The 24553-nt window shown below is 31.3% G+C and overlaps 2 protein-coding genes across 5 annotated transcripts; both read right to left on the bottom strand.

Moving 5' to 3' along the window:
- Positions 1–4117: 4117 nt before the first annotated feature.
- LOC107939625 (sugar transporter ERD6-like 15) lies at positions 4118–12042 on the bottom strand. 4 transcript variants are annotated; one of them, XM_016872973.2, is made up of 18 exons: positions 11673–12042; positions 11530–11592; positions 11363–11452; positions 11230–11289; positions 7275–7340; positions 7116–7181; positions 6969–7044; positions 6821–6885; positions 6467–6559; positions 6297–6377; positions 6127–6211; positions 5989–6032; positions 5840–5902; positions 5698–5757; positions 5322–5375; positions 5133–5240; positions 4786–4900; positions 4118–4697 (listed from the first exon to the last, which is right to left on the bottom strand). In XM_016872973.2, exons 1-18 carry the CDS (start codon positions 11862–11864, stop codon positions 4573–4575), a joined length of 1506 nt encoding a protein of 501 aa, XP_016728462.2. In that variant the 5' UTR covers positions 11865–12042; the 3' UTR covers positions 4118–4572. The 4 variants fall into 4 exon arrangements, with proteins under 4 accessions (XP_016728462.2, XP_016728463.2, XP_040960578.1 ...); XM_016872974.2 differs by having other exon boundaries at positions 5184–5240; positions 11673–12000; XM_041104644.1 differs by lacking the exon at positions 7275–7340 and having other exon boundaries at positions 5184–5240; positions 11673–11997.
- A 2273-nt stretch (positions 12043–14315) lies between these two features.
- LOC107939617 (sugar transporter ERD6-like 15) lies at positions 14316–24520 on the bottom strand. Its single transcript, XM_016872958.2, has 18 exons — positions 24076–24520; positions 23916–23978; positions 23654–23743; positions 23518–23577; positions 23265–23330; positions 23099–23164; positions 22940–23015; positions 22790–22854; positions 22453–22545; positions 22287–22367; positions 22115–22199; positions 21977–22020; positions 21829–21891; positions 21688–21747; positions 15241–15294; positions 15096–15152; positions 14702–14816; positions 14316–14613 (listed from the first exon to the last, which is right to left on the bottom strand). Exons 1-18 carry the CDS (start codon positions 24259–24261, stop codon positions 14489–14491), a joined length of 1449 nt encoding a protein of 482 aa, XP_016728447.1. The 5' UTR covers positions 24262–24520; the 3' UTR covers positions 14316–14488.
- Positions 24521–24553: the final 33 nt, after the last annotated feature.

The raw sequence follows: 24553 nt of genomic DNA, 5'->3' as shown, positions 1-24553 counted from the left end.
ACAAATCAAATTAAAAACATTGATTAAATTAAATAAATTAAAACCAAATTAACATACCTTAAAATAAAAAAAAAACCAACACAAACAAATTCTGATTTTCGGATATTTATCAAAAAAAAAACTTTTCAAAATTTTTTTTGTAATACAACTCTAGTGGGGGACCAAGTAAAATTTGGGGGGACAATTTATAGGTGGGAACAGTTGGAGAGAGTAAGAAAAGAGAGAAAAGAAATAAATGAGGGAAGGAAGGAAAGAAAAATACAAATAGGTTGACGCCAACGCCTAACGGTAGCGCGTTCGGACACACGCGTCAGCTTCTTTTTTCCTTTTTTTATTTTTTAAAAATTGACCAATTTTTTTCTTAATTACGAAATTTATTTCTTTTTTTTTCTAATTTTATTTCTCTCCTTGCTTTTTTTTCCTCAAAAGTTGTGTATGTTAATTTTATTTTAATTATCATGTTGTATTAAAAACATATATATATATATATACTTGTCAAATAAATAGATGCAAAACAAACAAGTGCAATAAAAAATCATCTAGCATAATAGAAAATTCTTGGCTTCCAAATATTTCATTATTATGTAATCATAAATAATTTAAATAGAAAATATTTAGATAATAAATTATTCAAATAACTATTATTTTCCATAATTCAAATCAAATAAACGAAAAAATACTTGAAAATTAAAAAAATTACTAACTCAAACAAATCATGCATCAACTCTAAAGTAAAATAGATTTCATATCATACAAATTTAAAGATTTCTTAAACAAATCAATAATGAAACCAAATCACACTTAAAATTTAAGCATTCTTCATTAAAAAAGTATGAATGAAATGCCATATCTTTCATCTCCATCTCAATTTTTTCTACATGGTCTAAAATTCACCCTTTTCTTTTTTTCCTTTTTCTTCCTTTAGTTCCATCATCTTCTACTTGAATTAGGTCCATCGAGAATCCCATCATATTCAACTTTACTTGATTTGAGTCCACAATAAATTTTTTAATTATGAAAATGACCCAAAAATTCCATACTTTTCACCTGTAGTATTTAACTTTGCTTGAATTAGGTCCATCACAAATCCTGTAACCCAAGGGTGCTTGTACTGGTGCAATATTTGGTTGGCTAACTAGAACCGCTACCACACTTATATTGCCATCAACTTGTGCCCACCATAATGAACACCTCACTTAATATGTACATGTAGATATACTGGTGCTGCCAATGTCAGCGACGGCACCCCGAGAATTTTTTTTTAAGAAACTGACCAATGATTGTGGAATTATTAGGGGTGGTGCCGTCAAAGGCAATGACGACACCATGGTTCACCATAGCAAACGGGTCATTTATATACATGATTCTGAAAATGAGTCACTTTCGTAATTAATAAAAAATTTGGGTCAATTTAAAAAAAACTTTTATATATATTAAAAATATATTTTTAAAGATTACTTTAAAAGGTGGAAACATATAAATTAAATTATTGGCAAAAAAGTTGGCACGTTAATATGTAGATTTTTTTTTGAGTTGATTGTTGTTGGTTCAATGTGGGGTAGATTAAACGATGGGGACATGCACTTTATTGCATTTAAGACCACGTGTTATTATTTGTATTAATTTTAAAAAAAAACTAAATTATATTTTATTAAGCTTAAAATATGTTCTATATTCTGTACTTTTTATACTTTTATTTTAAGAAATGCGTTTGATTTCAGGGAACGGCGTAATTTTTATTTTAAAAAATAATGAAAAAAAACTTGTTCGCCTAACAATTTTGAAAATGATCTTTAAAAAACAAAAACAAAAATATGTAGAAATTAGAGAATAAAAAATGTTTCGGGAAAATGGAAAATGTTGAAAACTAGGAATTATTTTAAGCTTCATTTTATGCATTAAAATTATCCAAATTCAAATTCTTTTAAAACAACTTTTTATTTTTATAACTTTAAATTTTTTTATTTAATTATATTTTATAATTTTAAATAAATTATAATTTAATTTAATTCTTTTTTCATTTTTATTTTTTAAAATACGCATCAACCGCATTTTTCACTATTTTCATTATTGAAAACAAATTTTTATTTCCATTTATCAAACATATTTTTCACTTTTAAAAATAAAAAATGAAAATTGTTTTCTGAAAATGAAAATAGAGAATGTTCTCTGAAACCAAACACACTACTTTTAGTTTTTTTTTTAATTTTTTTTAATTTAAAAAATACAAGTCAAACGGTTAACATCATTAAATTTCTGTTAAATTCAAATTTATTATAATGTTATTTTTCTGATAAACTACTAAAATTATCATTTATGTATAGTTTAAATTACTTTTTAATCATTAAACTTTAATTTATTACAAAATGGTCATTAAATCACTACCCTACATTCAAGACTTATCAGAAATATCATGTGTCACAAATACTACTATATTACTTTTTAATCATTAAACTTTAATTTATTACAAAATGGTCATTAAATCACTGCCCTACATTCAAGACTTATCAGAAATATCATGTGTCACAAATACTACTATTAAATAGTGACATAGAATCCATCTTCCTCCATTAAAAACACAACCACCCCCCCCCCCCTAAAAAAATAGAAAAAGGCTAACTTGACCCTTAAAATAGATGGGTTTTGGTTTGGTTCTCAAGTGACCAAATAAATGGGCATGGCAGAGGTGGGAATACCTTTGTTGGTGTTGTATGTTAAGTTCCCTAAGACTCAGATATGAATCTCCAAGTCCCCTGTTCTTGTAAGAGTCAAAGTTCCAGCTAAAGGACCCAAATACGGTCTATTAGTACAAATTTCCGGTGAAGAAAATCTCGAACACACGAACGAAACTCGAACAGAAAAAGAAGAAATATGATAAGGCTCCAAGGCGTGTATCAAGTCACTATCTTTAAGGTTATATTCGCCCCCACCTATTTTCGATGTGCAAATGAGTTCCAAACAAATTAACCTCGAGGATACAATGAAGCCAATGACTATTTGCGTTTTGCACTAACAAGAGTAGCCCACTACACACTGAGCAATGTATGATAAGAAACTTAATTTCCATAAAAGATTTCTGCGATAATACTTTATATAATAATCTAATAATATTATAAAAATGAAGGAAGGAAAGAGAGAATATTAGAATTTGTTGGTATGTTTTCTAAATGAAATCTCATTCCTATTTATAGAAATTTTTATGTCTCTTCATAGAAACATTTTTCATCAATAGGTGTCTTTCTGAATAATAATGTCTTTAAAATAAACACATAATTATTCATTTAATATTATAACTACTCAAATAATATTATTTAAATAGTTATAATTCTTTTTCAAAAAATTAAATAATATAACTTTTGATTAATTACACCCATTCATTTATAGTTATTGGAACATTATAAATATTTGAAAATGTTCCAACAATCTCCCCCCATTTTCAAAATTTTTTGGATTTTGATATTCTTGGAAATCAATTTGCATAAATGAAGGCCTAAAAAACGCTGTTAAAAACCTGTTTTGGTGTAGTGATTTATAGTTATTGGAACACTATAAATATTTGAAAATGTTCCAACATAGTCCGCTCGAGGTGATTCTACTATAAGGCATCGTCGAACTGCTTTGGCTCTCATTTATGCAAACAGATTTGGACATTGAAGCCTCGAAAGCTCGAGCCTTGGCTCTATGGACATTTGGTAGCAGTGGAATTGCACCGAGAACTGTATAAGGTTCATGAAAGAAAGGTTTTGTTTTTGTTTAGAATTTCTTTCGACTTACGTGACATTCACCTGAATTACTTGTTCACAATAAATAGAAATATTAGATTTGTGTCACACATCACATGTTCAACAAAGGATAATGATTAGTCATAAAAATGTTAGAAATCAACAATGTTAATAATTATTTTGTAACAAATTAAAATTTAATAACTAAAAATTTTAATAATTATTTTGTAAGAAGTTAAAATTTAATAACTAAAAGCATAATTTAAATTATACATAAATGATTATTTTTAATTTTTTTTTAATTTCATGGTTATTAAGTGAATATTTTTTATTTTGTTTCAAAATGTTACAAAATTAAACTATTTAACTTTTTTTTTTCTCTTTTGAGTTCTAAATCATTAAAATTTTAAAAATGTATAAATAACTTGGCGAAATTCACATGTGAACCTAAGAAGACACCGTTTTTCCCATGGCTAAATATTTTTCATATATATGCTAGTCACACCACCCACATACCAATAACCCCATTTTAACAACGTCAACCAATGTTCTAATTGGTCAACCACAAAAGCAAGTGGCTCACTTGTTAATCAAGCAATCCTAATTAAATTTCATGCTTAATAAGTAAGCTAACAGGATCCAGATATTGCCTAATGATAGGGACAGATACACTAGTGTTGCTGGGTTTTAGCCTTGTCAGGTCCCATCGTTACCTATTCGTATCGATGGTATGTTGTAGTATAAGAGCAACAATGTCGCTAAAGAGTTTGGCATATGCAACAGCAAGACAGATCAAGATTTAAAGCAAATTGCTGATGATGAAATAACTTTTGGAAAAGCCGCTGCTGTTTCAGTCTGAAGAGGGAGTAATTGATGCTTGGATTTCCTCCAGTGTTCGTCCTTTAGTCTCGGGTACCATCGTCGCTATTAGGATGAAATTTGCACAGCAAAATGCTGAAAATGTAAAGAATATCCCTGAAACAATGCCAAAAGAAATGCAGTCATTTCTAAGGTCTAAAAGCTTGAGAAATATTATGGCAAAAATGAGTAAGGCATGAATGACCTGCTGAGCTCCATTCAGTTAGCAAGTTAAAGTAGTATCCAACAACCCAACCAGTGGAATTGCCCATAAAATTACAGATGCTTCCTGCTGAACCTTTTACATTTATTGGGAATAACTGTGATACAAGCAAATATAGTTCAATAATCACTATGATGCAAAAATGGATGACCGAATAAATAAATAAAGGCGAACACCTGTGTTACTTAGAGTGAAGTGTGAGTGTCGGATGCAGATATTTATCCGACGGAGGTATATCCAACTTTTTAACAAGTTTTTTAATTTTTTTGGAGGGTTTTTGGAAGATCATATCTTCAAACACATGTCCCGATATGGTTGGATATAGTTACTTGGAGAAACATGAAGAGTTGGAGCAACATAGGTGAAAACAGTTTGCAGACCTCTGATACTAGCAGCCATGGTAGTCCTCCGCCAAGTGCATACGAGCCCATATACATCTGAAAGCATAATCCAATATTTAGAATTGCTAAAGAAAAAGAGGAGAAAAACAGAATGGAAGAGAAAAATGGATGACTTACCAATAAGCCAATGAATGCCAAAATAGGACTACCTTGATCCCACCAATTAAAATCCTGCTCAATATTGATCATTGTATCTGATATGTTAGGACATAGTGAAATGCAGTAATAAGATCAATGGGGGGGCAAATAAAGGCACATTTTTAGTTATAATGACTGAGCTTCGAATGTTTCTCCTGCATCATTGCACGATATCCCATCGCTTACGCTTACATTGATTCAAAATGAGGGAGAGATCATTGGTACTTGTGAGGGCAATAGAACTATCTTATGGGATAATACCTTTGATGTAAGCATACGCGAGGGTGATGAAACAAATCTTGCCACGTGCAGTGACGAGGGGGAGATATCCGAATCCTGGTCATCACATTAGTACCTTTAAGAAGAATGATACTCCTGTGAGGAAGCTACTAAAGCATAATCCAGCTGATGAAACCTGATGGACACAGTTAAATCATTGTTCAGTAACAATGCATTTTACTTGGCAGATCATTACAAAAAGTTTATCCTTGGCTGACCAGTAGGAGTGGTCGCCTTCCTAATTTATCAATTATGGTTGTACCCAAAATACCAACTACTGTCTGCAAAACAGAACAATTCTTTACTTAGTGAGACATTAATCCCATCAATAGAGAATTTAGCTCCCCAAAATGACAGTGAAGCAAACCTGAGTAGCAGCTAGTGTGATGAGTCCTACCATGCTCGATATACCTTTCAATTGTCATAAAATAGAACTTTATATAGTTGAAATTTTCATAAGTTTTCTTTTGAAGTTCTAGGAGATTGTTAAGATCAGTAATATTACCAGCTGAGACAAAAATAGCACCAGAATAGTATGCAAATGCATTTATTCCTCCCAAATTTGTTAGGACCATCATTCCAACAACAGTCTATAAGGAAAAGAAGAGATACATCAAAGGATTATATAGCAAACGTAGAGAAATTGATCAATTTCAACCAAGTTACGTGTCTTACAAGCAATGGCCGAACATACTTCTTTTGAAATATGTCTACAATTCCTCCCCTTGAGGAACTTTTAAGAGACTCCACATGATTCTGTAAAAAGAAAAAAAAAGCTCAGAGAAGCAGAAATTGAACCATTATAAAAGTTTTTACTTTTTTCCTAAGAAAAAAACAAAGGCTACTTTTATTTCAATTGCTTCATCAGAAATATCAGCTTTATCTCCCCTGAGGCACAACAAAGCGGCTTCAAGCTCTTTCTCACGACCAACTTTTGCCTGCACAGAATATTCTCGGTAGCTATAAATCACAGAGCAGATTTGAACCAAAATAGAAAACTTATGATGATCTGCTATGATATATTTGTAGAAACTCAAAGCCATTTTGTAGCTGCAGGACAAAACTAGAGATTTCCATATCAAAACGGACAATATCTTGCAGGTTAGTAATGAGTTTTTCTGTTTTCTTTCAACTCGAATTTTTAAGATAGACACTGAAAAGTAGCTGTAAAATTTAAGAGAAACTCGAATTGGATTCACCAGCCATCGAGGAGATTCTGGTATGAAGAAGATGAGTAGGACTTGAAGCAGACCGGGAATCGTAGCTGTATGTAAAATCATTCAATAACTGTTACAAAACTATCTGATTGCCTAACCAATTTCCAATGCAATTCGAAGTTTTAGTTACCTAACAGAGCCAATGTGCGCCAATGGACAAAGGAACCAACAACATACATGAACGACGCGCCCCAACCAACCATCAACTGCAGAACTAGCTAGTAGTATAAGAACCATGAGGCAATAAGTGTATTACAGGCAATGTTTGATTAATGACCTGCAATATGGTTGTAAACCTTCCCCTGACATTCTTTGTTGTTATTTCTGCAATGTAGATGGGCGCCTGTTTGAGATTGAAACGGTTATCCATTGTGATTCAACATTTAAAAACAAATGGATAAAAAAAATGTATCAAAGAAGACGTCAGATGAGTTACCAAGTAACCGGAAATTCCATTTGTGAATCCTAGTGATATTCTTCCAAGGTTAAGCAACCAAGGGGCCTTTTGAAAACAAATGAAAGCATGGTATTATGAAATGAAAGCAAGCAATTGCGAATTGATCATGACAGCAACCAATCCTGAAAATCCTCTAATGGATCCATCATTGTCTTACAGCTAGAATCCTATATTGAGAATGTGACTTAGATTTGCTGAATAATAGGTTTGCAGGCCAAGTCTTTAGGGATTTTTAATTTTGTCACATGACTTTAGGGGTAAGTAGCAGGATATATCTTCTGTTATTTTTTTAGCTAATAATCTGAATAATACAACAGATTATAGTGTGTTTCCAATATATTTTTCTTTTACATTTTTTGTGTTTCACATGTTTTTCTAAAATACTAATAACTGGTATCTAAGCTCTTATCTTATCGGATATCTGAGTTAAGAGAAACGCATAAACTTTAGATATGGAAGTTGACACAATGTTTTCTCATATTGTTCCACCAATTTTTGATGGTCATAATTATCAAACTTGGGCTGTTAGAATGACAGTCTATCTTGATGCAATGGATCTTTGGGAAGCAGTAGAAGAAGACTATGATGTTCCATCATTGCCAGCAAATCCAACAATGAATTAACTACATTAAGACTCACAAAGAGAAGAGGACAAGGAAGTCCAAAGCTAAAGCATGTCTTTTCTCTGTTGTTTCAAGCAAAATATTTACAAGAATCATTAATTTGGGATGAGCAGATGCAATTTGAGACCTCAAGAAGGAATACCAGGGCAATGAAAGAACAAAAAATATGCAGGTGCTCAATTTGATCATAGAGTTTGAAATGCTAAAAATGAAGGAGGTAGAAACCATTAAAGACTATTCTAACAAGTTGGAGGGCATAGTAAACAAGGTAAGATTGTAAGGTAAGGATTTTTCTGATGATCAAATAGTGCAAAAAATTTTTGTCACTTTGTCTGAAAAATAAGTCTAAAATTTCTTCATTAGAAGAACCTAAGGATTTTTCAAGTATATCCTTGACAGAATTAGTGAATGCTCTAGAACAAAGGAGAAAGATGAGACGAGAAGCATCAATAGAGGGTGCTTTTCGAGCAAAGTTTAAAAATTCGAGAGGTAAAAACAAGAAAATTAAAGATAAGACCTGCAATAATAACAACAATAAGATATATCCACCATGTCCATACTATAAGAAGACAAATCACTTGCCAAAAGTGTTGTTGGAGGCCTGATATCAAATGCAAAAAATGTGGCAGTATTGGGCACTTAGAGTGGGTCTAAGTCTCAACAACATGAAGAGGCAAAAGCATTTATTGAGCAACAAGAAGATGAGTTCCTTTTTGTGGCAACATGTTTCTCTAGTATCCATATTGTAAGAAGACAAATCACTTGCCAAAGAAGTATTAGTGGAGGCCTAATATCAAATGTAGAAAATGTGGCAATATTAGGCACATAGAGTGGGTTTGTAAGTCTCAACAATATGAAGAGACAAAAGCATTTATTGAGTAACAAGAAGATGAGTTCCTTTTTGTGGTGACATGTTTCTCCAATGATTCCTGGTTGATCGATAAAGGCTGCACAAATCACATGAACAATAACCCAACAATTTTCAAAGAACTGGGTAAAACTATCATTTCCAAAATAAAAGTTGGAAATGGTGAGTTTATTCTAGTTAAGGGAAAAGAAAAAGTGACTATTGAAAGTTTAACAAGTTTGAAACACATAATTGATTTTCTATATGTGCCTAACATTGACCAAAATCTTGTTAGTGTTGGGCAATTGATTGAAAAAGATTTCAAGGTCATATTTGAAAATAAATGGTGCTTGATCAAATAATCAAAAGGCAAAGATGTATTCAAAGTAAAAATGAAAGAAAAAAGCTTTACCCTAAATCTAATGAAGGAGTAGGGGTGAGAATTCTATCGAATCGAATCGAAGATTTTCGAGTTAATCGAGTTTTTAAATCTCATTTTATCATCCTAACTTTATTTGAAGTTTTCTCGAATCGAGTCGAGTGAGATGGAATTCGAATCGAATCGAATCGAATATATTTGTTCGAGTTAATTTTTAAAAAATAATTTTGGGTCGTTGTAACCATTGTCACCCATCGTAATAAAATTTGTCCACCTTAATCAAATTTTTTATTAACTTTCATCACTTCATAATTTATTTATTAATTTTTTATATATTGGTTAGCTTCTTTACTTGCTTAGTTGTTTCAATTATCTTCAGATTCTTGTCACTATGTATTTTAGAATTAAAAAATATATTAAATGTAAAAATATGATTTTTTAATAAAAGTTATTTTAAAAATAAAATGTGAAATTGATACCAATATAAAATTTTAACACGAATATTTTATGGCATAATTAATAATTCAATTTTAATATAAATATTCAATATGACTAAACAATTCAATAATATAAATAATATAAAATATGAAATTTAATTTAATAATATAAATAGTAGATATAAATAAAACTATTACTATTTATGTTTAGTGATTTTTTTTTGGATAATTTTAATTTTTTATTTGAGAGTAAAGGGTGAGAAGTAAAAATTTAGGGGAAAAATAAAAAAGTTTTGGGAATAAAAGTTTGAGGGAAAGTAAATAGAGGAAGTAAAATTTTGGAGGGAAAATATTTAAAAAAAATTGGAGGGGGGAGGGTTTGAGATAGATGAGAGGTGAGATGGGAAGGGAATAAAAGTTTTAGGGGAAAAGTGGGAGGGAGTAAAAATTTTGGGGGAAAATAAAAGGTTTTGAGGGTTTTTGGGAGTAAAATTTTGAGAAAAAATAAATGGGAGAGTAAAATTTTGGTGGGAAATGGATTTTGGGTAGATTGGGGGGTTGGGAGGAGAGGGGAGTAAAAGTTTTGGGGGGAAAGTGGGAAAGAGTAAAATTTTTGAGGGAAAAGTAAAAAGGTTTGGGAGTTTGGGGTAAAAATGTAAAATATTATAGTTTGATATTCGAATTATTCGAGTTATTCGAATTCGAAAACTCAACTCGATTCGAACTCGAAATTCGAAAAAAAAATTCGAGTTGATTCGAATAACTCGATTAACTTGAATAACTCGATTCGTTTAACTCGAAATTCGAATTTTTTTCGATTTTTTCGAGTCGAATCGAGTTTTGCTCACCCCTATGAAGGAGAAGCCAACAGCGAAGTAATTGCTAGAGACTCCTCAGTACTTTAATGACAACATAGATGATGTTCCGGTTTGTGACACAATATCTTTATCTAAAATTTATGGAAGGTGTACTGTTGGTGTATTTGAGTCTGCTCAATTTAAAGAAGCTGAAAAGGATGACAAGTGAATTGAAGCAATGAGAGAAAAGCAGTCCAAGGGATTCCAAGTTAAGAGTGAGGAGGAGAAAGTCTACATATTAAATAAGGCCTTATATAGTCTTAAACAAGCTCCTAGGGCTTGGTACAATAGGATTGATGAATATAATTTGAAAGAGGAATAGAAGATTAGTAAAATCAAGTCGATTTTTTGCAAGACTGAAGATCAAATTGCAAATACGTTAACCAAGACTCTTCCAAACCTTAGATTTAAATTTTTAAGAAATAAATTAGGCTTTTGCAATTATTAAGGCAATGAAGAGTGTTGAGAATGTGCCTTAGACTTGGTGAATAATAAGACTATAGACCAAATTTTTAGGGATTTTTAATTTTGTAACATAATTTTAGGAGCAAATTATGTGGCTGAATATTAGTAGGATACATTTTCTGTTGTTTTTTAGCTATATAATCTAAACAATACAATAAATTATAGTGAGCTTCCAATATATTTTTCTTTCACATTTTTTCTAAAATACCAACATCCTAGTTAGCATTGTGATGGAAAAAAACAATGCAAGTTTATATCCAACTTGGTAATAACTAGAGCATGTCGTAAACAAATGCTTATAAAAGAAAAAGCAGAAGAGCTGAAACCTTTGTAAATGCTATGGCAAGCCATCCACCGATGTAGAACAAATTCAAAATCCACATGGTCTGGTTCAAGGCATCGGAGTTAGTTTGTAAGATTTTAGCAAATTAATATTCAATAATTCTTGAGAAAGCTTACCAGTTTCCGACCAAACAAATCTGTTATCTTCCCACTTATTGCAGCACCTATTAGTGATCCAATACTCAGAATTGAACCAAAAAGTGAGAACTGCAGAAACAGAGAACTGACTGTCAAATTGAAACCTCTTAAAAATCGGAACATAAGTAGTGGATGGGTTGTTTTACCTCAGCCACAGAAAGTCCCCAGTCTTCCATGATTGAAGATTGAGTAGGCGATGAATATCCTATCTGCCATGCGATCCAAGAAATTAGTAAGCTCCATCTTTTTTAAAACTGTTAAAAAAACAGCTCAATGAAAAGGCACCTACGGCACAGCCAAAACCAAAGGTAATGCAAGCAGCCATGAAGATGCTAAGACCAAGAATGCTGGTAAAATTGGAAACAGCCACCAACCCTCCATCCCCGACACCGACACCATCATTTTCTTCACTGTAAAAAAGGTTGTCGTGTCCTTGAGTGGAAAGCAAACGCTCAGTTGCTTCTTTTCTTTGCTGCTCCATAGATTGTTCCTCTTCGAGGATGCTAACAGAATCAACAGCGAATTTCAAGTAACTATTTATAAAAGAAAAAAAAAGGCAACTAACTTTAGATTTCAAAATTAGTGCTGTAGGTACATGTATTTTATTCGGGAGGTATCCACTTAAAACTTAACCCACCTCATTATTTTTTATACCATCCAACTCAACATTTATTCAATATGTTTGTACTTGTTATGCAGATAAATATTTTAATCGATATGATATCTCTGTCATATCAATCTAAATATTATCTATATTAATATATATTTAACTGTTCAATTTGTTTTTACATAGAATGAATGTCAAATTTACATATGGAGCATGAAATATAATGTTTGGATTGTTAATATATAACGAGAGATCCACTTATACCGATGTAAAATTTAAGTGGTTTTACACCTTTTTGTAACTTATTATACGTTTAATATTTTAACAATCCAACCAATAAATTTATCAAAATTATACTTGTTATGTATGTAAAATTTTGAATTAATTCAATATTCATATCATATCGATCTAAAATGTTATCTATATTAATATATTTTTAATGGTTGCAAGTTTTTTTATTTACATAAAATGAATAGTTAGAAAATTTTGATTTATACCAAATTTGACATGCATGATCTATATTATTGGAGCACGAAATATAACAATTAAGTTGTTAAAATATTAAAAACATAAAAAAGTATAAAAAGTATAAAATTACTTAAATTTTACACTAATGGAACTCGATCCCTCCCTTGTAAATATATATACAGGGACGAAACTAGGAAATTTTTAGGGGGCTGAAATTAAATTGTATATTTTCACTCTAGTAAAAAATGTAATCTTACTATTTTAATAACCTATATTTTTTTATAATTTTTAAAGAATTAAATCAAAATTTTATCATTTGGAGTTGACAAAGTATAGTTTTATTATTACAATATTAAAATTTTAAAAGACTTGAACAAAAATTTTCTATTTTAGGAGACATGGGTTCGGCACAGTGTATATATATGTATACATTAAAAAAATGATCTTTTGTTGCAATTCAGACAAGGTGCAAAATACTAATTTTTTCTTGAAGATTACTATAAAAATTAAATAATTGGCAGTAGGGTTTGGGAAAGGGGTTGGAACGTCACTTCAATCTTACGTAGATATTTTTTTGAGTTGAAATTTTTTTTGTTTTCTTTTTAGTTCAACCGAGGAGTACATTAAACGATGGGGACATATACTTTATTGCATTTAATTATTTTTTATTATTTAAAAAGTTTTAAGTTATATTTGTTATAAAATAAAATATAGAGAACAAATAATAAATAAAATTAGAGAACAGAAGAGAGAGCGTATTTTATTGATTAATTAGAATATTTATAAATCTTCTCCAAAATATCTATTTATAGGCATAATAATTATAAATGGAATAGATATCTACTTCTAATGACTATAAGAATTTAAAATACATCAAAATTTATCTTAATCTTAATGAACATCCACTTAATAAGATATTCATAATAATATTTTATTAATATGCTTTTTAAGTTTTGAAATTTAATCCTTTCCTTAATTTTAAGAAATGCCTTTAATTTAAGGAAACAATTCTAATTTTCATTTTCATTCTCATTTTGAAAATAAAAACAAAATAAAAAATAGGTACTTTTAGTAAAAATGTTTGGAAAAATTGAAATAGTTAAAAGTGATTTTTTTAAGCTTCATTTTATGCATTAAAATTATCCTGGTTTTAATCCTTTTAAGAGAACTTTTTTTTATAACCTTTAGACTCTTTTTAATTACATTTTATTTTACTATTGTAATATATTTTAAATGAATTATCCTTTATTTAATTTTTTTATTTGTATTTTTAAGAATATTTTCACTATTTTTATTATTGAAAATAAATTCCTATTTTTATTTATCAAACATATTTTCTAATTTATGGAAAATAGAAAGTGAAAATAAAAATTAAAAACAGGGAATGTTCTCTAAAATCAAAGGCACTTTTAGTTGTTCTATTTTTAAAATTTAAAAAATGCAAGAGTAAACTATTGAAATAATCATTTATATATAGTTTAAATTACATTTTAGTTATTAAATTTTAATTTATTATAAAAATGATCATTAATATTATCCATTTTTTAGATTTTGTTCACTGAAATGGTCACAAATACTACCGTTAATTGCTTACATGGAATCCTGTAAAAAAACAGTGAATGGGTCAAAGGGTTGTAGCTTTTGTTTCTTTTTTATTTCCATTCAAAACGTCAATGTCGACACTATCCCACCGCATATTTATAGATGCAGATTCTAAATGAAGAAAAATATAGTTTAAATAGCTTCAAGGATAACCAAAGCAACCACTTCATGATGAAATGTTTTGGTGCTTTTTGGAAGCAATGAAAATAAAGTAATCAACTAATAACCTAACATTAATCAATACAGAGAACCTTATAGCCAAAGCACAAATTCATTCATTACTTGTTTTTTTCTTTCATTAATGAATAACACAGGACAACAGCAGGGAGCAAGCTATGACGCTAAAGAGTTTGGTAACTACAATAGCAAGACAAGTGAGGATTTAAAGCAAATTGTTGATGATGAAATAACTTGGAAAACTTGTTATTTCAATCTAAAGACTGAGTAATCGATGCTTGTATTTCCTCCAGTGTTCGCCCTTTCGTCTCGGGTACCATTGTTGCTGATAGGATGAAATTTGCAGCGCTGCAGGCTGAAAATATAAAGAATGTCCCTGAAACAATGCCAATGGATATGCAGTCATTTGTAAGGTCAAGAAGCTTGTGAAATATTATGACAAAAATGAACAAGGCATGAATCACCTGTTGAGCTCCATTCAGTTAGGAAGTTAAAGTAGTATGCAACGACCCAACCAGAGCAACTGCCCATAAAATTACAGATGCTGCCTGCTGAACCTTTTACATTTATTGGAAATAACTGTGACACAAGTTCAATATGTTGTTGAAATCGATGAATGAATAACTAAACAAAGGCAAAATCTTATATTACTCGGATTCGGGTGTGAGTATTAGACGCTGGTATATTTCTCGTGTAGATATATTTAGTTTCTTCTAAAAGTTCTTTCATGTATTTCCAGCATCATATCTTCACACTCGTCCTAATGTCCCGATGTAGTTAGACATTGGCGTTGGATATGATTACGTTGAGAAAATAAATGAAGAACTAAAGCAACAAAAAGGAAAACAATTTAAGGACCTCTGATAATAACAGCCATGGTATTCCTGAGCCAACTATGTAAGATCCCGTGTACACCTGAAAACATAATCCAACATTTAGAATGGCTAAAGAAAAAGCAAGAAGAAAAAAAAAAAAAACTGGTAGGGGAAAATGGATTACTTACTAATAAGCCAATGAATGCCAAAGCAGGACTACCTTGATCCCACCAATTAGATTCCTGCTCATTGATCATTGTATTTCAGACATCATGACAGAGTAAAATGCAGTGCCAATATCAAAGGGAAGCAATAAAGGAAGATTTTAGCAGTAATGACCAAGATTCAAATATTGGTATGTGGTCAAGGCGTATAAACATATGCAGTAATTCATTATAGAATAATTTTTAATTTAAAAGATGGAGGAGAAGAAAATGATATTTGATTAAGAGTTTTCGGTATAATGTTCTAGGTAAAATATGAGTCGTATTTATAAAAAGCCTAATGCCTGTTTATAATTTATCAAAATAGATACTTATTTGGATAGTAACACCAGGTATCTAGTTTTTTAAATTTTAAATATATTTTTATAATTTTTTTAAATATATTTACAACTTTTTTATATTTTTAGTAAATTTTAAATAATTTGTTACAAAGTTTTATAATTTTTACAAGTGTTTTTTTAATATTTTTATAATATTATTAATTTTAACTAATTTCTTTTCGTTTATCATTTTTTTATAATTTATATGTTTTTTTTATAGATTATATATATTTTTGAATTTTTTATTTTTATATTTTTTAATGTTAATATACATTTAATAAAAGAAAATACTTATTTTTTAAAAAAGACACCACGTGGCACTATATTATTAGTCACCAAATATTTTTCAATGTCGGTTAAAAAATAGATTAAAAACTTTAATTGAGGAAAACTTGAGACACCAAATTAAAAAATGAGTGTACTTTAAGCACCAAATTGAACCAAAAAAAAATTAAATACCAAAGTGAAAAACGGATATACTTTTAAGTTTCAAATTTTGAATTGAGTTTTTTTTTTCTTACTAAACTTGAAGTGTTTTTTTCTTCATCATTTTTGTTATTTGGATTTTGTTATTTGATGATATTTGAAGATATAATTGATGAATTTACTTGAAATAACTCTCTTATCTTTTCTATAATATTTTTATATTATGCATTTTAATTGTTAATGTTTTTTTTTTGTAATTTACCTTAATAGTTGATTTTATGGTTAAAATTTATAGTTAAGTGAATGGATTAATAGGAATGTTGAGTTAGTTATATTTACTTAATATATTGTTAAGATTTTGTTTAATAATGTTAAAAGGGGATATTATTAGTGCCAACTATAATTTAAGGAATTTTTGGTGAGACATTATAACTTGTGTTGTTTGATTGATATGTTTTAAATAAATTGATTTGAATTTTTAATTGCTAAATATTGAAGACTATCATTAACTTACTTGAGAATACTTTATGCACAGGACTCAACACAAGTAAGGGTCAAAATTAGACTTTTTACGTGTGTTTGGTAGGTAGAAAAGTGGAGGGATGGAAGGAGTGAGTAAAAAAGTGGAAGAAAAATAAATTTTGAGTGTGCTTGGTAAGGAAAAAAATGACAGGAAAGAAAATAGGAGGGATGGCCGTTTTTCATCCTAATGTATAAAAATTAACCTTTTCAAATTGAGATGATGAGAAGAGAGAAAATAAGAGTGGAACGCATGCTAGTTTAAAATTATGTATTTTTTAAATATTTTATTTTCTTTCCCATCAATTTTTTATCTTTCTATTTTTCTTTACACTCTACCAAGTAAGCCTTAAGGTGTACTTAGGTGGAAAAGTAAAGAAATAGGAGAGGGGAGTGGAAAAGTGGAAAGAACATAAATTTGGAATGTGTTTGGTTGGGAAGAAAAGTGAGAGTAAAGAAAATAGGTGGGGTGATCATTTTCCATCTTAATGCATAAAAATTAATCCTTCCAAATTATATAATTTTTAATTGTTTTATTTTCTTTCTTTTCACTTTTCAACTCTAATAAGCAATGGAGGAAAATAAAATTGTTTTTTCTTTCTATTTTTTCATCTTTCCTACCAAGCACACCTATGACAAGAAAATTTATATTTTTCATCCTTCTAGTTTTCCACCCCTTCATTTTTCCATCTTTCCAATTTTCTTTAAATGGAAAATATGATCTTTAAAAGAGTTTGATTACTAGAAGATCTCTACTAGTATGCTGAATGTTGAAGATGTTGAATCTGGTGCTCCAAGTGTACGTAGTATATTCATTTGTATATTTGTAATTTTTTTCAAACAAATTGCTTAATAAAATTATACATGAGTTACATTAGTATCTTTTGTATATTGTGTTCAATATTTTTTGCGTGCAAAGTAAAATAGAAACAAATATTAGCTCACTAGTTTTCTAATGTTTAACTAATACTAAGCGGTATTATGCGGTCGTATCGTAATATGAAAAGACAATTTATATTAGTAGACGAACCTAAACATGTCCTTAGTCTAGTCAGAAATAAGAAAACCAATTGAAAGACTAATATGTCTTTTATCAAGTCCAATTAGGGAGATGCTTTGTCTTGAGCATTGGAGTGAATGACTCCTAAAAGGTAGAGACATAAATGTGACTGACTAGACTAATAATACATCGAACTGAACCCCAAGCAGAATAGATCCTGAATTTGTTTTTAGATTTATTCACTTATGATGTTTATAGTGTGGCATGCCTTAATTCTGAAGGGATGATGGACTATGTATGCATGACTCGTATACTTTGATCTAAGTAAAAGTCTATGTTAAAAATAGATAAAGAACCAAAAGATGATGCATTGGGTATACAACTTCTGCTGTATGTAACATCATTCACAATAGTGGAATTTATAGCCTAAGACATAGGTAAATGATATCCTTTCATTTGCATTACATGATAGATGAAAAATAAATATGATCACGGGTCATTCATCTTTGTGATGAATGACTTAATTACTATTTGATAGTAATTGACTTTTCATGAAGAAAGATGTAATAGTTATCATGAGATAGAATAGGATCACATTGGGAGAGCGGATTTATCCCAAATAGATTAAGGATATCCAATTAGAGTAACACATTTATGACAATGTTATTGGACGAGAACTGATCAAATTGTTTTCATAATAGTATCCCATTAGGGAGAGCTCAGTCACGATACTATAGTGGAATGATGTCACATCACAAAATTAGTGCTAGAAGAAATAAAAATAAAATTTAGATTTTAAAGTATAATAAAAATAGGGTAAGTGAACTTAGAATGCCTTAAAAATTATTGTTGTTAAGAAATTAATAAGAAATGAGCCTTAGAATTGGTGGTTAAGTGGTAATCCCTATTTTAAAGGTCTTAAGTTCAAGTTCTATTGATTGCACCCCTATGTTATTTTTTCCCCAATATACCCTTTTATCTCAAAATCGAAACCCTTTGTACACTTTTAGTCAAAATATTTTATTTTCTTATTTTTACCCCCATAAAGTACTAAATTTTCAAACCAACCCAGACTGAAAACTACTTTTTTAGATTAGTCCTTAATTTAAATCAACCCTAATTCTAAACTAATTCCTAATCATATTTCAATTAGGGAAGAAGTTTTATAAATAGCCAATCTTTCCAAAAACCTAAAACTTTTGTTAAGAAAAACTTTCAAAAAAACTCTCAAAATTCTCTCTTCTTCTTCTCCTTTGTCGAACCATATCACTCAACCATAGATTTCAAGGTATTCAATTTCATCCCTCTCCTCCTAGTGATTGTCGATTTCTTCATACAAAAATTAAATTTTTTGTGCCTTCAATCAGGTGTGAGATCTAACTCAAAACCATTGTGTATAAATTGAATCATTAAAAAGTAGGCAAATCTGTTATGCAAACCTTTATGAATGCAAACACCTATGGAATTGTTGTGCGAATCCTTATGTGAACTATTAAGCGAACCTTAGGTGAACTGCCATGCGATTCCTTAGTGGATATCATGCGAACCCTTACATAAACAGGTATACATGCGAACTCTGTTATAAATTGATAGATGAATTGTAGTCGATATGTGAACCTTCATGCAAACACTTATGTGATTGAGTATGGAACCCTTATATGATTTAGTATGCGAACCCCCATATGATTTAGTATGTGAACCTTTATGTGATTTAGTATGTGAACTCTTAGTGAATGTTATGCGAACCCTTAGTGTATCTTATGCAAACCCTTAGTAAATGTTATGCAAACGCTGTTGTAGAACTACTATGTGATCCCTTTAACTGTTATGCGAACCCTATTGTAAAATTGCTATTCGATCCCTTATGTGAAGCTGCTATGTGATCCCTTTAATTATGTATGCGAACCTATATGTATATTGTACCGCGAACCTTCATACAAGTCCTATATGTGATTTAGTATGCGAAGCCTGTATGTGCGAACCCTGTATGTTAGTATATTGATGCAAGTTTTTAATTCGCATGAAAAAATTGTATATGTGAAATTGATATGAATGAATGCATGAATACATTCCATTTGATGATAGTATGGAATAATAAATGTGCTTGACAAGCATAGTATCGATTGTTGATAAATAGCATGATATGTTGAGTTTATGTGCATAATTACATGAAATTGGGTATGAAGGACGAAAGAGTTCCATAGGAGAAAGTGACAATTTAAGTCTACACCGAAAGTCAGTATTGCACGAAATAGGTGGCAATGACATTGAAACTGGGTTAATCGGGATGATAAGTTATTGTAGTAAAAGTCATCGTCATGGATGACAAGTGAATGGTTATCGTCATCTGGAAATCTGAGATGATCAGTTATTGATACGTGTTTTGGAGTGTTGAGCGATAATCGAGAGCGGATAGGATGGATGGGTGGGAACTTAAAAATTAAAATTGCATTGTATCATGAACATAACTTAAAAATCAAGAACTTCTCATAGTACTGTGGCTGCCAAGCAAAAACACAAGACTATCCATCTAGTGATAAGCAATCAAGGCAATAGATTAAATTCATTTGAGCAAATTTCAAAAGGACCTGTGAATTTCTTCCAACATATCTTAGGTTCTGTTGACCCAGGGGTGGAAGGTTGCATAAAAGAATTTTTTAACATCCTTCAAGTCAATTTACTCGACAATACCCTTTATATGCTCTCGAGAGATATCACCAAAGAGGAGATAAAGATAGCCCTCTTTGAGCAAGCTAGTGATAAAGCTCCAAGGTTAGATGGATACACTGCTCACTTATTCAAGGTGGCTTAGAGAATGTTTGAAGTGGATTTTATGAAGGTTGTGTTCTTTAAATCGAGGGACCTTAATCTAGCTTTCAATTCCACTATTGCGGTTCTTGTCCCTACTTCTTAAATGACTACACACTTAACTGACTATAAACTTATTTCTTGTTGCTTCATTGTCGACAAGTGCATTACCAAGGTCATCTCCAATAGAGCTCAGTAGGATGGATTAAGAGTTGCTTAACTACTCTGAGATTCTTAATAGCCATTAATAGGGAATTGATCGGCTACTTCAAGGGTGCAAACGGACTATGACAAGGAAACCCTGTGTCTCTTTACTTATTTGTAATAACAATGAATGTACCCTCTCGATTTTTAGGTGTAGTAGCCTTTTTTGGTGTTACTTCTTACCACCCAAAGTGCAAGAGAGTCAACTTGACTCAATTATGCTTCGCAAATGATCTTCTCATCTTCACTAAAGGGAACCTTAATTCGGTATTGGGAGTCCAAAGGCTTCATCTCTTTTATTCCTTTTCTACTTGAGCTAAATTTTAACAAAAGTGAGTTGTTTAGCGAAAGAATTCAGAAAACTGAACTAGAGTTGATATTGCACACAACAAGCTTTAAGCAAGGTACCTTAGCTATGAGTTCTCCAAAAATTACCATCAGAGACTCGGATCCTCTCATTGAAGATCACAATAATTAAGGATGACTTGTTGGTTTGCGAGAAATTTGTCTTACGCAGGTAGGCTGCAACTAGTCTAGTCAATCTTTTTTAACCTTCACAACTAGTGGTGTCGGCACTTTATACTCCATCAGAAAGTTATCAGCTGCATTACTTAATTGTGTTCAAAATTCATTTGGTAGGGGCAAGTTGACTCAAGCAATAGAGCTAGAGCCTATTGGAAATCTATTTGCTAGCCTAAGTCGCTGGAACATAAGGATTTCATTTTTGGAACTGAACATGCATGCTCAATCACCTATAGTCCATGTTTTTACACGTTGGTTCTTTATAGATTGCATGGGTTCACGCCTATACACTTAAGGCTGCAACATATGGAATGTAATACCACCCTAGAACTGCAGATAAAGTTTGAGAGAGATCTTAATAATGAGATAATTAATTTTGAATCAAAATGAGGTTGGGGGAGGTTGGAGTTGACCAATGTTAGGTTCAACTTACTCTACAATGAATGTTTGGGGCACAGTCAGACCGAAGTAGCTGAAGATGACTTGCATAAGTAATTTGGTGCACTAAGCATATCCCTAAACATGTTATAGCATACGCAAGGGTGATGACCAAATGTCAGCACGTATAGTGATGAAGGGGAGATGTCGGATTCTCGGTCATTATATTAGTACCTTTAAGAGAAATGATAATCCTGTGAGGAAGCAACTGAAGCACAATCCAGCTGTAGACACCTAATAACACAATTAACTCATTGTTCATTAACAATGCATTTGACTGAACATATTATTACAAAATGTTTATCCTTTGCTTACCAGTTGAAGTGGTCGCCTTCCTAATTTATCAATTAGGATTATACCCAAAACACCAACTATTGTCTGCAAAATAGAACAATTCTTTAGTTACTGAGATATCAACCCATCAATGGAGACTTTTGATTCAGAAAATGACTGTGAAGCAAACCTGAGTAGTAGCCAGTGTGATGAGTCCAACCATGCTAGATAAACCTTTCAATTTTCACAAAATAGAATTTTATGTAGTTGAACTATTCAAACATTTTCTTGAATTTTTTATGGAGATTTTTAAGACCTATGGTATTACCAGCTGAGACAAAGATAACACCAGAATAAAACGAAAACGCATTGGCTCCTCCCAAATTCATTAGGATTATCATTCCAACAAGAGTCTGTAAGGAAAACAAGAGGTATTTATCCATGGATTATACAGAAAATATAAAGAAATTGATCAATTTCATCCAAATTACTTGTCTTACAAGCAATGGTCGAAAATACTTCTTTTGGAATATTTCTAGAATTCCTTCCTTTGAGAAACTTTTAAGAGATTCCACATAATCCTGTAAAAGAGTAAGCTGAGACAACCAAAAATCGTGCAATTATTAAAGTTTAATACTTATTTTAAGTAATAAAAATAAGGGTTACTTTTATTTCAGCTGCTTCATTAAAAATATCAGCTTTATTTCCCCTGAGGCACAACAAAACATCTTCAAGCTCTTTGTCACGGCCAACTTTTGCCTGCACAGAAATACCAAATTGGAGATTTGAACTAAAAGAAGCGTCCATGTAGAAACTAAAAACTGTACTTGTGAGGCATCTCTTCTAGGACAAAACCATGAGGCTTCCAGATAAAATCGATCAATATCTTACAGGTTTGGTGCTGTTTAGTAATGAAATATTCTGTTTTCCTATCAGTTCAATATTTAAGATGGGCATTACAACTGAGTTACAAAATTTTATAAAAAAATCAAACTAGACTCACCAGCCATCGCGGAGATTCTGGTATGAAGAAGAGTGGTAGCAGTTGAAGTAGACCAGGAATCGTAGCTGTATGAAAAATCATTCTGGAACAGTTACAAAACTATCAGATTGTCTAACCAATTTCCTACGCCTTCAGGGAAATTTTAGTTACCTATCAGAGCCAATGTGCGCCAACTGACAAAGGAACCGACAATATACATGAACGATATGCCCCAACCAACCGTCAACTGCAGAACAAGTAGTAGTACAAGAGCTATGAACCAATATGTTCAATGCAGCCTAGTGTTTGATTTATGATAAAAAGGTTTACCGACGGTATGACCGAAAATCTTCCTCTCACATTCTTTGTTGTTATTTCAGAAATATAGACGGGCATCTGTTTGAGATCGGAACGTAAATACGATTATCCATCGCAAGTCAACATTTAAACAACAAAGGAGTAAAAAATGCATCAAAGAAAACTAGAGATGAGTTACCAAGTAAGTGAAAGTTCCTACTGTGAATCCTAATGATAGTCTTCCAAGGTCAAGCAACCAAGGGGTCTTCACAAAACAAATAAAAACATCATGTTCTGAAATGAAAGCAAGCAATGACAAATTGATCATAACAGCTTTTACTAATCTTGAAAATCCTCTAACTGATCCATCATTGTCTTAAAGCCCGGATCCTAGTTTATCTCCAACTTGATACATGAATAGTGCATGAAAGAATAAGTAGAAGAGCTGAAACCTTTGCAAATGCTATGGCAAGCCAGCCACCGATGTAGAACAAATTCAAAATCCACATGGTCTGATTCAAGACATGAGGTTAGAAAGTTCGTAAGATACTAGCAAGTTAATATTCAGCAATTCTTGACAAAGCTTACCAATTTCCGACCAAGAAAATCTGTTATCTTCCCACTTATTGCAGAACCCAGAAGTGCTCCAATACTCAGTATTGAACCAAAAACTGAAAACTACAGAAACAGAGAATTCCAGGTGAAAGCTTCACTTATCAGATTCTTAAACCTTAAAACCAATATCTATACTTGCGTAGACATTTTTCAAGGCAACCAATGCAAAGTGCATGTCAGCAGGTAGGTCAAAATCCGAACATAATTAGTGGATGGGGAGCGGGGGTTGTTTTACCTCAGCAACAGAAAGTCCCAAGTCTTCCATGATTGAAGATTCAGTAGGGGATGAATATCCTACCTGCCATGCAATCAAACAAAATAACAAATTCGATATTGGGAAATTTTTAAAAACTTTAAAATTGTTAAAAAAAAAAAACAAGTGAAAAAGCATTTACAGCACAGCCAGAACCAAAGGCAATACAAGTTGCCACGAAGGTGCTAAGACCAAGAATGGTGGTAACATCGGAAACAGCCACCGACCCTCCATCCCCAACACCACCATTTTCTTCATTGTAAACAAGGTTGTCGTTTCCTTGTCTTACAAGTAAAGACTCAGTTGCTTCGGTTCTTTGCCGCCCCATAACTCGTTTCACTTCAAAGACCCGTAAATGTATTATGTAACAGCAGCAATAGTAAATTTCAAACTTCAGAGTTTAAATTAGTCTGGGAATATTCAAGAAAGGAAGTTATTGGTCTCGGAATGGGAGAAAGTGGTGCAGATGCTAAACTTTAGAGTTTAAAAGGTGAACGAATTAATTATTTTTTGGGCAGTTGGGTTCAGAGCAGAGTATGAGATTGGGACATCGATTCCGTCAGTCGTAGATTAAACCATGATGACATACACTAAATTACATACTAAGACCACGTGATTGT

Source organism: Gossypium hirsutum, chromosome D11 (assembly GCF_007990345.1).
Source record: "Gossypium hirsutum isolate 1008001.06 chromosome D11, Gossypium_hirsutum_v2.1, whole genome shotgun sequence".
Lineage (NCBI taxonomy): Eukaryota > Viridiplantae > Streptophyta > Magnoliopsida > Malvales > Malvaceae > Gossypium > Gossypium hirsutum.
The sequence above is the reverse complement of the archived record's forward strand: the minus strand, read 5'-3'. Positions and strand labels throughout refer to the sequence as shown.